This window comes from Strigops habroptila, chromosome 3, assembly GCF_004027225.2.
Source record: "Strigops habroptila isolate Jane chromosome 3, bStrHab1.2.pri, whole genome shotgun sequence".
Taxonomy (NCBI): domain Eukaryota; kingdom Metazoa; phylum Chordata; class Aves; order Psittaciformes; family Psittacidae; genus Strigops; species Strigops habroptila.
Genome location: NC_044279.2, coordinates 74,280,775 through 74,296,514, shown reverse-complemented (window position 1 = coordinate 74,296,514; position 15,740 = coordinate 74,280,775). Strand labels below are relative to the sequence as shown.

Here is a 15,740-nt window from a genome sequence, read left to right as displayed (position 1 = left end):
TTGCAGAGGTGGACATGTAAGCATGACTTTCGCCCCACCCCTCCCTAAGCCCTCAGCCTTAAATTACAGCTCTCCTGTCTCTGTTTGAACTCTAGTTGCAACTTCCTTCAGAGTTTGTCATTGCTTTTCCAAGCACTGCCCAGAAGGGGACAAAAATAATGAAAGGTGCTCTCCAGGTCTCAACACTCTTTCCAGAGATTTCTAACCCAATCTTTAGGCCTTAATTTTGACAACCTGGAGACCTTACATACTGTTAGAGAAATTATTAAATATCTTCCTCTTCTACCAAGGGACAAATTAAGACTAATCATAGCTTTGGATCACGAAAATCAAACTTCTTCTACTTTAGATTCTGCCTTCCAAGCTTCATCCCAAGAAATTAGCATTCCCATCTGCCTTCAGTGTGAAAGTCAGAGCTACATAGTGAGGTACCCTAAAGCAGTATATTTCAACCAAGTTAGTCCAAGCCTCACTCCAGAGATGGCTCTATGCTCATTAGTATACAGGATCTGTTCATGACTGAGACACCCAGCAGAGCAAATCTGATAGATAGTCAAGTGTGGGCACAGAATGACATTTCTATTGCATTAGCCAGAACACATGATTTGAAGTTTATGCTGACTTAAAGCTTTCTATAGAAAGACAGATGGTATCTGATCCAGGGTAAGGTTTCTCAGAATAGTTAATCCATTAGTATTTTGGAACAGAAATGAATCAGTGAATTTATGCCAGATTACCACTTAGTGCTAGGTGGCTATGACATTTTAATCTCTAGGTTTTTATTTACTCTATCACTAAACAGCGGTCTTCATCAATAAGTTTCAGCACCTCATAATTTTGTGCCTTTTAGGGGAAAGTTAAGTACAGATCTGGATATGTGAGGAAGTGTGCCTCACCAGTTCAGAGTGGGTTCCAGCAAGAAACTGGAGATGGACCTCAGGTGTAGATTGCTAATGTTTTCAATGCTCTATAGAGAACACACGGTGATGGGAAGACAGGAAAAGGTGAAGAACATAAGAAAGGTGAAAAACAAGGCAGCTCAAATATTGGTGTCACATCTGCAATGACAAAACAGCCCTGAAGCACACGAAGAACTATTGTCACTGAAACACACTAATATTCAAGTGTGGTTTTTGTTGCCCACTCTTAGATGGTACTGACTGTACTGGTTAGGTCAGGCTAATGCTAATTATATGTTCTGTATTACCAATATACTGGGACTCCCAGTGGAATATAGTGGATTAGGGCAACTACTTCTGTTACAGGGCTGGCGAAGAGCTTATTGCAACCTGCAGATCCTTCTTGCTTTTGCTTCTCTTGAAAAAGAAATCTCCACAAATTCTCCCTCTGCACAGGTCCATATTCCAGATCTAGATCCAACCCTGACATGGTCCCTGGGAACGCAAACTTGCTTCTTTACCAAAATTCGCCTCATATAGCAATCTCAGTCAAGTGAAACAGGAGAAACTGAAGGAAGGACTATTTGATGATATAGAGGACCTCATTAAAAATGAAGCTCCTATAAGGGGTAACAGCTGTCCTAGCATTAGTAGTGGGTAAGGCAGCACCAGTTTTGAAAAGCTCAGAGTATGTCTATTATTTGGTTTGATATTACTGTTCTTTAAGAACACACACATGTATATGTCCTGCTCAACAGTGAGTTTTCTAATTATTAAAGAAGTGGAAAAGATGGCAGCTTTGAGCATCTGTCCATGGTCCAGCTCTTCAGTAAATTTAGATCTCATCCAGCCATAAACCCCAAGTATCAACCAGTTTACACCAAGGGTCAAAAACCATAAAGCATGTCTGAACTATATGACATTCCCTGCTGCCTGCTTGACCTTGACAGGGGGAAGTCTTGTGAGATCACAGCAGGAAGCTTTTATGTTCTTTAAAACATGCATATAAGGAATGAAACGTTCATTCATTGTTGATGCAACCGATTACAGAAAACTGACAGACCTGTGCCTCCCCATAAAAATACTGATCAACAGCAATCTCCACAGCTGCCTGGCTAGGCTTGTCTATCCTCTTTCCAAATACATTGTGTGCCTTGTCATAAAATTATGAACCCGTAACACTGTACTCTGCACTACAATGGTTTGCTGGGACAGAGTAAATGGTCTGCAACTGGTCCATAACTTCAGTGTGAAGTTTGATAGTAGAGATGCACAGTAATCTACCAGAAGTTAGGAGAGATGATATGCTCCAGCGGTCCACTGCTCTAGGAAAGCCAAATAATGAGTAGATAGAGATGCAGATTTGTGGATGGAAAAGCTCTATTACCATTCTTTACAAGCAAAATAGACTTTGCAGAGACAGCTGTTAAAGATACCACACAGGGAGAGGGAAAGTCCTCAGTACGGACAGATCCCAAACAATTTAGGGCTTGCCAGGTTACAACCAACACTATGAAGCTCGCAGGCTATCAGCATGCAGCTGGAACCGGCTCTCAGCATGAAGCAGTGCTTTGTAAGAGGGCTGCCTCATTCGGCAGTTCTCGCTTCAGCCACTGAATAATCTCAAGGAGCAGCCCCATGCAGAGAACACTGAAGTAGTCCTGTCTTTTGATGACTACAACTATCATGGCAGGGTGTTTTTATCTTAACTCCCGGGTACATAATGTAAACTCTCGCTCCTGTTTTGCTGGTTTTGTTTGAGTATTCACTCATGTGGACTGATTAGCCAGCCCTGCTCCACATCCCCAAAGATGGACGTAAGTAGCTTCAGAGTTTCACTTAGTTGTGCCTACTGGATCTCAAGAAGCTGTTCTGCTGACATGTTAAGTCCCAGCTCTGGAATGAATCCCAGAACCATGAGGAGCAGAAGCAGCTGACAAAGGCTCATCTTACACCCAAGCAGGAACAGCATCAGCTTCGATCTTGAGATCCTTTCATGTACCCAGGCAGTGCAAAGGAAACATAAATTGGCCTGGGTCTTCACTAGAAAATGTTGAATGTGCATCTCTTTTACTGACATGAACTTGCACACCATTCACTGCAGTTATGAATTTTGCACTTCTGGTCCAAATTCTTTTCAGGACCAGCCCTTGTGCAGTAGAAGGTGTTACAGATCACCATACTTGACACTTAAGATCAAACTATGAATTCTACTGTGACTACATGCAAGAAATAAAATAAAAATACAGAAAAGTTTTGGACACACTTAACCCTTAGTTTTACTGTATGTTTTTATCAATCACCTTTTGGTATGCATCTGGAAGGGATAGGACAAAAATCTTTTTGTCTTTAGAAGTGTCTGAAAGCGAAAAAAGATGTACCTTGAGGAAAGAATCAGAAGGAAAAAAAACTTTTAATTGAACTGCTAGGCCTATGCTGAATGCAAGCTAGAGGTTACTGCAAAGAACATGGAGTATAGCAAGCTTGAGATGTAAGTAAAATAAAGACACATGGGAGATGCAGGGTGAAGTGGGCCATTAAAACACACCTAATTCTTTCTTTTAGCTCAAGGGTTTAAATGGGGGGTTCAAACATTCCTGATTCTCGAAATTGCTTGGGAAAAGGAAACCTATAAGGTTTCTACTATTTCCACAAAATTGGACTGATTACTGATTTCATTTATATGGGTAACTTCTAGTTCATGCAGCCGTCCCCAGTTATTGCTCATGGTGACTTTGTACACAGCTTTAGTGCAGTTGTCATAAATTGGTTTAATTTTGTAGACCCTTTTCCCTCTTTCCTGCTTGTGCAGAAAACAATACCATGCACGCACCCTGCTGATGGGACAATCATATCATTGACCTCTGGGTGATACATTCTACCTTCCAACTTGAGCCTGTGAGACAGATATTCCCTACTCCACTTTACCCTATGCAAATCCATGTGCTGCCAAGGACAGTATTACAGACATAATTTGTTGCATGAAACCAAAAAGGTGAAACCTCAGTTGAGAGCTTTGTAATTGGAAATGGGGCCTTAGGTCCTTAAAAATATGGATTGTTAATGCAGAACAAGGTAGGCTCAGGGAATATGCCTGGTTCAGAGAGGGAGAAAACAGAGTATCAACTCATTACAATGCATTTCACAGAGAACTGTGAAAAGCATATGTGCTTGACAGATTGCATGTGATTAGAATAAGGGCCTTAGGCGTGGAAACCTATCTATTAAATATCATTCTTTCTTTAGCCCTAGAAATATAACTATCAAACCCTAGAGTAAAACTTCATTTGTTAGGTGAATGACCCGGATGTCTCATCTGCTTGGTTTTTTCACACATGCAGAGGTGAATCATCATTACACATTACTAATTGGAACAATGGACAAGTTGCTGCTCCCTCCGTATTCACTGCCTGCTCATACACTTGCTCTGCTTTACTGTCACCCAGGGAATGCAGAGTGACTGGCCAGACGGATTACTACATGGACTTAACTTGTGTACTCCACCCAAGAAGACTTGGCAGACATTCAGCTTGAGTTTTTTTTTTTAATAGCCCTCTAAAAATATAGATAATTAAACAAGTTGTGAGTTGATGGGGCAGGACTACTCAGTGTATCTGAGGAGGAGCATGTCTATAATTGCATAAGAAGGTTAACAGATTGCAGAGGAAAATGATCAACCCAAAACATTTATTGGTGGACAGTAACTCCTGACTGATTCCTCCTTTTTAGTTGTGATGGGGGGTTATTATAATTTTCCCCCTCAGTTTGTTCCCACCCTCTGTTCTCATAGGTTTTCATTTCAGCACAGCCTGCTGGCATCCCACTCCCAGAAATGCACTTTTTCTCTGCTGAGCGCAAACACACAAAGCAGAAATGCTTCTTCTCCCAGTGTGCACCCTCTTGTAGATAGATTTTCTAGCTTCTGAAAAGTCACAGCTTCCACTAGTCAAGGGAGATGGAGATATGCACTTTGCTCTTCTGATGCTGCACTCAGCCCAGGTTTCTCTCAATAAGTATTTGCAAGGCAATTCAAAAAGCTCTAGGTCCATTCTCCACAGTTGGAATACTTGAGATTAATAGAATTAAAGTATCTTGAAATCCTGAAGGTAAAGCTCTGAGGAGACAGAAACTGGTTTTTTGCTTTAACACTGTGAGTCATACAATATTTAGTTTTGGTGTTTGATACATCATGGCATCTAAGCCAAAAAGACAGCTGTAGAATGAGTGGCAGGTTTAAAAAGACTGGAGAAAGATAATTCAGGAAAAGCACTAGCTTGATGTTGAGAAGGTAGAAAAAAGTCCTCAAAACTTCAGTATAGCCAATAAGATTTTATTACAACTCTTGTAGTATGTGGTGGGTTTTTATTCTGAAAACTCCCCTTGTGGAATCAAAAGATGACAAAAGAATATCAGCTTTCATTTTTAATTAAAACATTCCTAGCCCCCATGGGAAAAAGCTTGAAAACATGACCAAAGGATATCCCTTGGAAATCAAAATGGAAAAATAAAGAACCCAAATCTTTTATTTTATTTTACTTTACTTTAGAATTTCCCCCACCATGAGTTATACGTAATTTCTATGCACTGTTGGCCTTTCACCTCTAAATGTTTCTGCCTGGTGGCAGAAACAGACAAAGAACCATTCAGCTAAAAAAGAACTACAGATGTCTCAGAAACTGCAGCCATTCTATTTTGGCAGCAATTCATAATCAGAATTTTCTGATTATGTCCCTTGTCACATTAAAACCCATAAACTAGAATGCGCACATGCTGATCCCTATAATAAACTCTCTCCCCTTGAGCTCATTTACTGAGGTCAACTTTCTTACAAACTTCCTTCTCAATATAGGAATACCACAGCAAAGCAAACTGCATATAGAACAAGTATGGAGAGACAGAAGTGTTTTTTCCTGGACCCACAGAATCAGTAAGTCCCATCTCTTCGCTTGATCCCCTCCTAATTAAAATCAGCAAAATTAACTTCCAGTCAATCACAGTTAGAAACTTGTCATTTTTTCCCGAATATCCTAAATCCTTACTTTCCTGGCACTTCACAAAGATAAACCAGTGTTCACTCCTGTAGTTTCACACACAGATGACAACAACAGCATCATGAGACAGAGGAGCATGACACACCCCAACATTTCTATCAGCTATACCTAACAAACAGGATTCTTTATCAATGAAGCTTCAAAGATTCTGCAGCAGAAAAGAGGAAAACATCACAATGTAACAATCAGGAACAGAAAATCTTAAGCAGATAGAGTCTCCATAGGGGCCTTTTCAAAGCAAAAATGTATTTCACTTGTGGAATAACCCTAGGATAAGCTGTTCTGTAGTCTAACCATTAAACACTTACACAAGTCTTTCAGAAACTAACAGATGTTCCTTTTATGAGCAAAGACAAGTGCCATTCGGCCTTTTTAGACACCTATAAAAATTCAGATCATCTTAAGCTATCATAATAGCTGCCTGACAATTTTACTAAGGCACTCTGCTACAATGTGATCCTGTTTCCTTCAAAAAAAGACTGACTCATATCATGGATTTTTACACACACTAAGGTGCACATTGCTAATGCCTTCCTCTTGATTAGTAAGAAAAGAAAACCTATTGTACTGACCAGAAGGAACAGAAAGATCTCTGCAGGATTTAACACAAACAGTGTGTCAGCCTGCAGAGATCCTGTCTCAAAATGATCTGTGGAAGCTTTAATGATTTACTCAGTGTAAACTGACAGACTGAACTACAGAACCTGCCCAGAATCAATTCTGTGGCTCAAATCCTGGCTTCAGCCATAGGTGACAATGAATTTTAAATTTTAATCTTGGCAACAACTGAGTATTTTACATCATCATAAGAAGAGCACACCTATAAAAAGTACAATTTTTGCAGAAAAGCCTAGGTCTATGACAGGTATAGTTTATTAAACTGGGGATTCACTGATAGAGCCAAATTCAGGGAAATTTATACAGCACCTGCTGACTCTGCCTGACTCTCACCAGTGCCATCAGCATCTCACTTTCTGGCACACTAAATTCGCACACAAATGAAAAGTCATGCATGCATTTGATATTACAACCTTATGCATAATAGTTCTTGTAGGAATATCATTACTAAACCACCTACACAGGATGTTGAATTTTTTGATGGTTGTGATTTTTTTTTTGTTTGCTCGTTTTCCTGAAGAAGCTGCAAAAATAGCACGAACTTAGATTGTTACCTCAGGCATTCTGCGGAGCAATATGCCAAAGCACCCACATACTGAGTGTTTGCAATTTTAAGTTTGGGATTGACTATGTGCCAGTCCCTCTTCAGCTGTGGGCACTTAATCCTGCACCAAAATCACTGTTGACCTTTTCTGGTATTTATGATGTCGGTATGGATTTTTATCACTGTTTGAGCTCCTGACACAAAGCAAACAGCTTCTATATAATTTTTTTTCTATTCATGCAAAGTATGAATATGGGAATCTCAGTCTTCCTATCAAGCTTGATATTTCTGCTTGGATGCTTGATTAATGGAGGTAGGTGATTCTGCCTTAGTGCCTTCATCAGCTTTCCAGAGAAGAATACTTGCACAGATGAACACTAATTGTAGTTTATATTCTCTGGAAGACTTAGTGTACAAGTAGAGTTATTTGAAATATACTAGTTATGTACGATCCAGTCTCTGTTGTATAGAAGTACTTAAAATATTCATCATATCAGCTAGCTGTATTGTGAGACTAACATGTAGTCGTAGGACAACACTGTTCAATATAGTTTCTGAGTTAGGACATGTACTTAGAAAAACTATAATGCCCTTAGATGTGGTGTTCTTAACACAGAGTCCCTCAACACTGATCTCTACAGGGATTATTCAGGTCTCCTTTGTCAGTCTCAGCTGTGACTCATGCACAGCAATGGCCTAAAGAAACCAAGCAGACACAAGAATTGTCACCTGATGCTAGGTAAAGCACAAAGACAATCTCGTGCTATTTATATGTCCAGCACCCAGCACAGAGAGACTGTGACTCTGACTGAATCTGCAACCTGTAACACAACCTGTAATTATGATGACTGCTATAGTCAGGTCCCAAACAAATTCACAATACCACTTACAATGAACGCTCTTGAGAATCCATATTTACCATACATTTAAAGTAAAAACCGTAAGTTTGGAAAAAAACCCCCAGACATTTCAGTACCAATAGTTTGGGTGAGCAAGAATAATAAAACAATTAGCTGATATGGCTTTTAAAAGAACTTTAAGATTGATGGCAGAGAGCATAGCTTTGGACTGGTTCTTTTCTCAGAAGAATTCACACAATTTCTGCAATAAAGGCATATTGGTTACACTAATCCTTACTGTCTGAAACACTTCGCAGCGCTTCATCCAAGAATGCTATGATCTATAGTCCCACTCTTCTGCCTTTAGGCTAGGTGCTTTCTGAAGTTTAGAACTGTCAAAATCCAGTGAAAGATTAATAGAAAGCATAATCAACGTCAACTAAGTCACGGAAAACATGCATGACAGGTTATCTTCACCAGACTGGCTGCAGTCTCACACCTTTGAAGTCCGTATTTCGGAGGTATGTATCTGTCCTAGAGAAACAGACTGCCTATCTTTGGGAGAGCAAGAGAGAATAAGGCTAAAGCAGAAATGTCCAAATTCCAGCTGAAAAGCTGGATCTGACTCTTGAAATAAGTTACTGGTTCCCAAAGACATATTTATGCATACAGACTGAAGTTTGCATATAGAAAGAATAATAACTATAAACCCCCCAGAAACTGCTAAGAGAAGTTTTTAAATGTTACATTGCTTGAGACACTGTTTCAGGCTACCGAAGAGAGGTGTGAATTTCTCCCAAACCCTAAGGTTGCCACTTCAAAGAAGAGATTTGAAAATGAAATCACGTATGTACAGCCCTAATTTGTGCACTCACTTACAGAATAGTTGGATCATTTATTGTAAAGGCATATGCAAAAAGCTTATCGGAAAAGGGCAGAAGAGCAATAATTTACAAAGGAATCCTACTTACTTTTTTCCATATAGAGAGCAAATGCAATAAGTAGCTTTACCACCTAAAATATTAAGTTACTGTGTAATGGTCTGATCTTTTCAGCAACTCTTAAGAGGACTGGAAGAAGAACCTTTGCAGAACATGAATACTGGGTATTGCAGATGCTATTTAAAACATACTATGGGCCTTTTTACACAGCAAATTGGACCTGGTTAAACTGAAACCAATCCCAAATCAGAGTTTCTTCCAAGCATGGTGTCCTAGGAAAAGGGAATCTGAGCTACTGGGCTCTGCCACTATTTTTGTTTGGAAGGAAAGTCTTTCTGGGCACAGAAAGAATCGCAGACTCTAGGACCTTTTCTCTCTTTATCTGCATGGCTGTAATTTGGAAGAGGCTGTGCTGGACTGTCTTATCGGTTATCCTGCAGCAACCTGCAATAAGAAGCTCTTGCCTTTCCTCTACTGATGTGAAAAAAAACTTCTATTTGCTCTAACAACATCCTAGTGCACGCAAGTTTACAATGGCAACTTCTAGCCAACAACTGGGTATTTGAACATTCCTAGGAGAGCCTGTGGGTCTAAGGTGCCCTCCAAGCTGTGGCTGGGTATAGTGCCAGGTTCCTCTAGAGAGTACAATTTCCCTTCAAAGGAGTTTTATTTTTCTTCTGTTTAAGTAATATTTCAAGATATTTCAAGACAACACCACGTTGTCCCAAAGAAATCTTTCTAAACTTACTTGGGACTTCTGAGGGAGAAACAAGGAAGGGATTAAAATACCAGTTTAGAACATTCTTTTAGAAGAATATTTGGGGCAAATGACATGAGACATCCTTTGAATCTTCTGTAATGCTGGCAGGCTGAGGACAAATTGAGAATCACCATGCGATTTAAACCAATATTTACAGCAGCAGAAGAGCAACAGAATCTCTCCAACTTACTTGCCCTTGCTTTCTAGGATGTTCCATTTCCACTGAGTCATAGAATCACAGAATCATAAAATCATTTAGGTTAGAAAAGACATTTAAGATCATCAAGTCCAACCACTAACTTCACACTGCCAAGTCCACCACTAAGCCATGTCACTAAGTGCCACACCTACATGTCTTTTAAATACCTGATTCTTACCCATAAACCCTCAATCCTACCGTCACCATCATCAAGCTCGTTGCATAATGAGACTTCACCCCCTGATACAGGCTGGAGAATAAGCTTGTGCTTGGACACATTCATTTCCCTCTCCTACCCAACATCAAGATGAATATTTTGGGCACACGAGCCTCGCAAAGTCCTGGGGCTATGGAATTGTCCCATTAATTCTTTCTTTGTGCATGACTGTCTAGGAGATAAGCAGATATAGATGCTGACCAATTTCTTGCCAGGATTAAAAAACTGTAGAGAAGCAGGTGGTCAGAAAGAATTAAAAAGACAGACTGGCCAGTTTACAAAATCATACATTTGGGAGTTGTGATATGTATGTTATGAGGGCTGGCAGTAGCACAAGAACTCTGTCTCCATGTGTAAGCTAGAGCTCTTCACAACTCTAATCAACTGAACAACCTTGCCTTGCTCTATGGAGACTGACTTACGCCTACTTTTTAACTTCCAGTAATTACCCTTCTCCATGTTTCCACATTTTCTGTCTGTATTTTTTTCAATCTTAGGCCTGCCTCTGCTCCATATTCCTTTCTTTGCAAGAAGTCTTTATGATTGGTTTCTTTCCCCAAGGGACCTTCATTGAAACTATGGCAGAAAATATAAGCAAGCAGATGATCCCCCTAATCACCTGCATACAGATTTTGTTATCTTTGACCATGCAGGGCCCAAGTTCAGTTTATACACATTTCTTTACCTGCTACATCATGCTAATACACCATATTCAGTAAAATTTTACTATTAAGAGGACAGTAACACACCTAGCATTATTCCTTAGACATACACTTACGTAAATTATGGTTGTCAAGGTGTATGTTTATATGAAACTCAAGGTTCAATATCAGGAATGCTTTGGTGAAGAGGTTTGATCAATACCCAAAGAGGAGGAAAAAACTTTATATTCCTTAATGAAGCAAGTTTGTGAATAGTTCAGTTAAGTAAGAAGGTAATTGCTTCTGGCCTGCTGAAGGGACAACAGTGTATCCAGAGAAGGGAAAGAAAACAAATGTATGTAGAAGCAAGCACTAGAACCTAAGCCTTGACTGTAGAGCAGAAGATAACAGATCCTGCCCATGAGCTGGTACTGGCAAAGGCAAAGAGGCCTTTCATGTGGATTTCAGCACATGGTAAGTACAGTTAATGTGCTGTCTTTTCTGTCACCTTTCTACTGGAGTGGTGTATTTGGCTTCTGTAAATAAATATTCCCATTTCCTTAGGCTGACTTTGCTTGAAGTGAGTCAAGAGAGCTGATGATATGCATCAAGGTTACACTTTTGAGCGGCTGTACACTTTCAAAGCAGGATACTAGAATGTCTCTGCACTTACCAGCACTGCAATACATATTCTGAGGGCAAGAGGAGAACAATAGGGCAAGTCTGACTCTGAAAAGCTGGCAACACCGGGGCCTGGAAGAATTAAATGGTTTTTGCAGTGTGTCAGCCAGGAAATTGCTCTTGCTTTTGACAGCATAGTGGGGAACTTTTTTGTTATCATCTCCTTACACGGTTACTCCGAAAGTCTCCTTTCTTGGTCAAACTATAAAGGAAATTTTCAAGAAGCTGTGTGAAACAGGAATAGGTAGAAAAAAACTACTTTAGGTGGATACTTCAAATCCAAAACCCTTTATCAACTCACTAAGAGGAGCAAGCAGTACCTTCTTTCTATTCACATGTAAAACTCTGCCCTCTCCATCCTCCTCCCTGGTTCAGGTATGATCCTAACTCCATTCCTTTTCAGTGGTAACATGGAGAAGTTGTATTGAAAGTCATAATTAGTTTTTATTAATAAAATGCAATATAAAACAAGTTCTTCCAAGTACCGAATACCAACAGGTACTTCAATGGTACACCACTACAGCATCCTCATAATTCTTTTTCACCTACTTTATTGTCAAGCTATCACCTGTCCCAAATAATTAGTCCAATAAAACACAGTACATAGATAATCAGTGTCATCAATCACTCTATATGGAATATCACTGAGGAAAGAGCTCACAATTAGAACAATTATATTCAAACACCAAAAATTGAAAAAGTGAAAACATTTAACAAATGTCAGTTTTACCCCCACTATACGGTTTGCTTTACCATTTTCCCTCCCCCTCAAATAAAGACAGTAAAAAAAATCATTAGAATACCTTTGAACTTGTGAAAGACGGCCCATAGCTCAGCAATGTCAGTGGCAAATGTTATGTCTGTGTCGAGGACAATGACTCGCTCAAGATTGGAAGGTAGAGTCTTAGTCAGAACCAACTTCATCAGCCCGTAAATCCCAGAGTAGTGTTTGTTGGGGATCCAAGACACTTCCGACTGACAAGAAAAAGGAAGTGGGAAAGGGGAAGAGAAAATAATCTTCATTAGAGAGAGGAACTCTTCCTGACGCTAGTTTCCTGTAATAGTGGAAGATCTCTGAGGTGGAAACAGACATCTAAAATCCTGCTTTTAAATTAACTTCAGAAGCTCTGACATATGCTAAAGCTGTTGAAAGATTGACAAAAGGGTTCTTTGAGGCAACTGCTTTACACAATGTAATTGAAATTAGTTGAGCCTTTCCAACCTGGTACAATCCATTGTGAGTCATCCATGTATCCTAATAAAACTAAAATATATTTTTAATCCAAAATTTCAGCTGTATTGTGAACTGCTTTCATTTTCAAACAAAACAAAAACTTTTGTATTTGTCATTCCCAGAATTTTCTTACTCTTCAGCAGAATTTTTTTTTTTTTTTCATTTCTTACAGATTCGAGGGCAGAATTTCAAAAAGCCAGTCATTTGGAACAATGGGCCAAAATTTGCAGAAGAATTGTTTCTTATGAACTCAATTTTTTCTTAAGCCTTACATCTTTAATTTACAACTACTGACATCACACAGACATGCTCAAAAGTCAGAAAGTGTAAGAACATTTTTAGCCACATTTTTTGTTTAGTTATATATCGAGGAGGTAAACCCAAACATTTACATTTCTTCAGTAAGAGCTAAACAAAACATTTCTACAGCTTCTAAAATAAGTTGGGAAACTAAACTCAGTATTACCTTGTGCTACTGGCACTAGAATGTTCCATGAGCTATGCTGAATTTTCTTTCTGTGAGAAGTTCTCAAATGTCAAATATCACTGGGATATAAAAATGGGACATGGAAGTTTTTGTAAAGTTCCTGTTGCCCTGTCGGAAATTCCTCTTGTTTAATGTTTTAAAGGGCATGCACTAGAATTCACAGATTTTAAGTTTTTCCCCGAGTCATGCTCCCATTAGCTTCAATTAGTATTTTGTCTGTAGGAAACCTGAGTGAGGCTGATTTCACGATTTGTCCTAGCATGTTATACTTCAGAGAATGTAAGCAGAAACTAAGTGCATTCCTAAAACAGAAGATTTATCCTGTTAGCTGTCTCATATCTGTTCACTGGCACTGTAAAGTTTTTATGTGAAACAGCTTTTGCACAGAAGAACTCATTTCCTCCAAAGTCCTTCAAGAAAAGCTTCTGATAAGAGAATGGGTTTCTAAACGTTATTTAGAAGTTGGAAGAGTGATTGAAGAAAGGCTCAATAGCTGCTTACAGACCATTTCTTTTTGAATATAAAATAACAAGGCCTCTACTGATATAAGCTGACCTGCTCTTTTCCCTTTAAAATGGCACACAGCTTTCTTCTGTATTATCAAGGTTCCTGTTCCAGGGCAGAGCTTTCCCCCAATGCTAAGTTCATTAAAAAGACTGAGGGTAGTAGAGCAAACCTTTAAGGAGAAAGGCAAAATTTCGAGGGAAAGGCAGGAAAAGCAGTTTATCTTAAAACAACAGAAAGTGCAAACTGAAGCGTGAAGTTTCAATTGTTTTTTCAAAAGGCACCACATCCCGCCAATCCATTGGTGTGTTCCATTGCCTGTGTATGCAATTAATATGCAATCACTTGCATATGGCTGGCATTGTCACCTACACATGTGTATCTATTACTTGTGCTCTCTACAGGATTTGCACTGTAGAATGGCAGAATTACCACAAGCAATGATTGCTAGGACTGTGGTATAAACCACTATGAAAGAAATTAAAGAGGGAAGTAATACACACCATGGTTAATTTATGGATCTAAAGCACCATTTCATTCTTGCTTGCTTGCTTGCTCTGTAATTTGTATGGTGCTTAGAAGAGAGCTTGTGTCTCCCAGATACACGGCAATATTAAGTCTCTAGTTACATAAAAATGAATCTCAGTTCTTCCCAGGAATGTCTTCTGTATTTAAATCGGAGATAATTTCAAATGCACACACACTCAAAACTCTAGTTATTCGTCATCCTAGCTGTCCCACATGAGGGGCCTACGAATGGACCATCACATCAAGGTGTCAGCAAAGCAGTATTTACTCTGCTTCTCCAAACTCTGCATATCATTCTGAATCTGCCACTTGACATCCTTGCACTAGACCAGCCATGGAGAGCAGCTCTCTAGTCATACTGATGTGGTAAAAGAGTTAAAGTACTTTTACAGACTTGAGCTTGCTTTTATTATTACACATCCTTATGCTATTATATATATATTTTGGATGCATGCCCTTCATTTTATTAGTCCAAACATACTATTGCTCCAGAATAACTCCTAATATGCTTATGCAAATAAGCTTAATAAGGCAGGGGTTCAGATGTTGCATGAAAAGCCTGAGACAAGAAAGGAAGGTAAAAGGTGGCTGGAAAAGTATATCATCTTGAAGGAGCCACTACATGTCTCACTGCAGGGAGAAGATCCTTGCCTGGCAGTTCCTTCTGATCTGGCACACAGAAGCCAAAAGCCTACCCTCCTGAAGCCTGATGTCTGAAAGGATCACTTCTAAAAACGAAAAGAGCAGTCCCAAATGGTCCCTCACAGCTGACAGGCACATGCTTGATCTTAGCATATGTTGAAGTTTGAACTGTCAGTCGGTTGAATATACCTGAAGTTTTCTCTCCTCTGATGCAGAGTTGTCTAAGACATAAAGAGGGGTCCTAATTTGTCCCCAGTATAATTTCTTCACAGCTTTTTTGTTCATGAATAATCTAACCATTCCAAATTCATGCCAAGGAAAACTCCTTACGCTACACAACAGCACTGTGAAGGCTCACTCTCTCTGGGTACTACATATGGTCTTCCTAAAAGGAATACAAGAACATTGTGGCTGAATAGGTGCTTAGTAGTTAAGAATTGCCAGTTTGAGATAATTAAGGTGGCAGAAGCACAAACTCTTGTAAATTCTGCAACCTCCAAGCTGTCCACTTTGGTATAACTGGTAACATTTAGCCATTTCATTTATCTAAATATTGTCTAAATATTTTCTGTAAGTCTTAATACAGTTTTTTCTCTCTAGTGTAGTTAAAATGGCCCATATATGGAATGTGTGTGAAGCACTTGCTTTACAAGCTAGATCAGAGTTGCCTTCAGAGAACAAATACTCCTATAAGATATGGCAGGAACAGAAAAAAAATAGTAAAAGAGGAAAGTGAAACAAAATAGTGTGACACACTTTGCCATTTGTATAATTATCAATTCAGCAGAAATAGCACACCTTGGATCTCTAGCTCTCAAGACCTGGGTTTTTGTTCATGAGAGGAGAGTAAAGAAAGGCATTTAGCTGTTGCTGACAGTGATTCTTTTAAGTAAGCTAAGTGAAATAATATCTACTCAGTATAGACCTTTCATCAGAATCATCTTTATTCTTTCCA

The 15,740-nt window shown here is 39.2% G+C and overlaps 1 protein-coding gene across 6 annotated transcripts in view; it reads right to left on the bottom strand.

Annotated features, from left to right (window-relative positions):
- LARGE1 (LARGE xylosyl- and glucuronyltransferase 1) overlaps nt 1-15,740 on the bottom strand; it is a 277,729-nt gene that overhangs the window by 95,859 nt on the left and 166,130 nt on the right. For all 6 annotated transcript variants that reach the window (XR_003990374.1, XR_003990375.1, XR_003990373.1 and 3 more), the window contains one exon: nt 12,194-12,365. Coding sequence is in view for 3 of the 6 variants with exons in the window: in XM_030477990.1 (XP_030333850.1) it covers nt 12,194-12,365 (172 nt within the window). In the remaining 3 variants the exon portion in view is untranslated. The remainder of the gene's footprint in view (nt 1-12,193; nt 12,366-15,740) is intronic.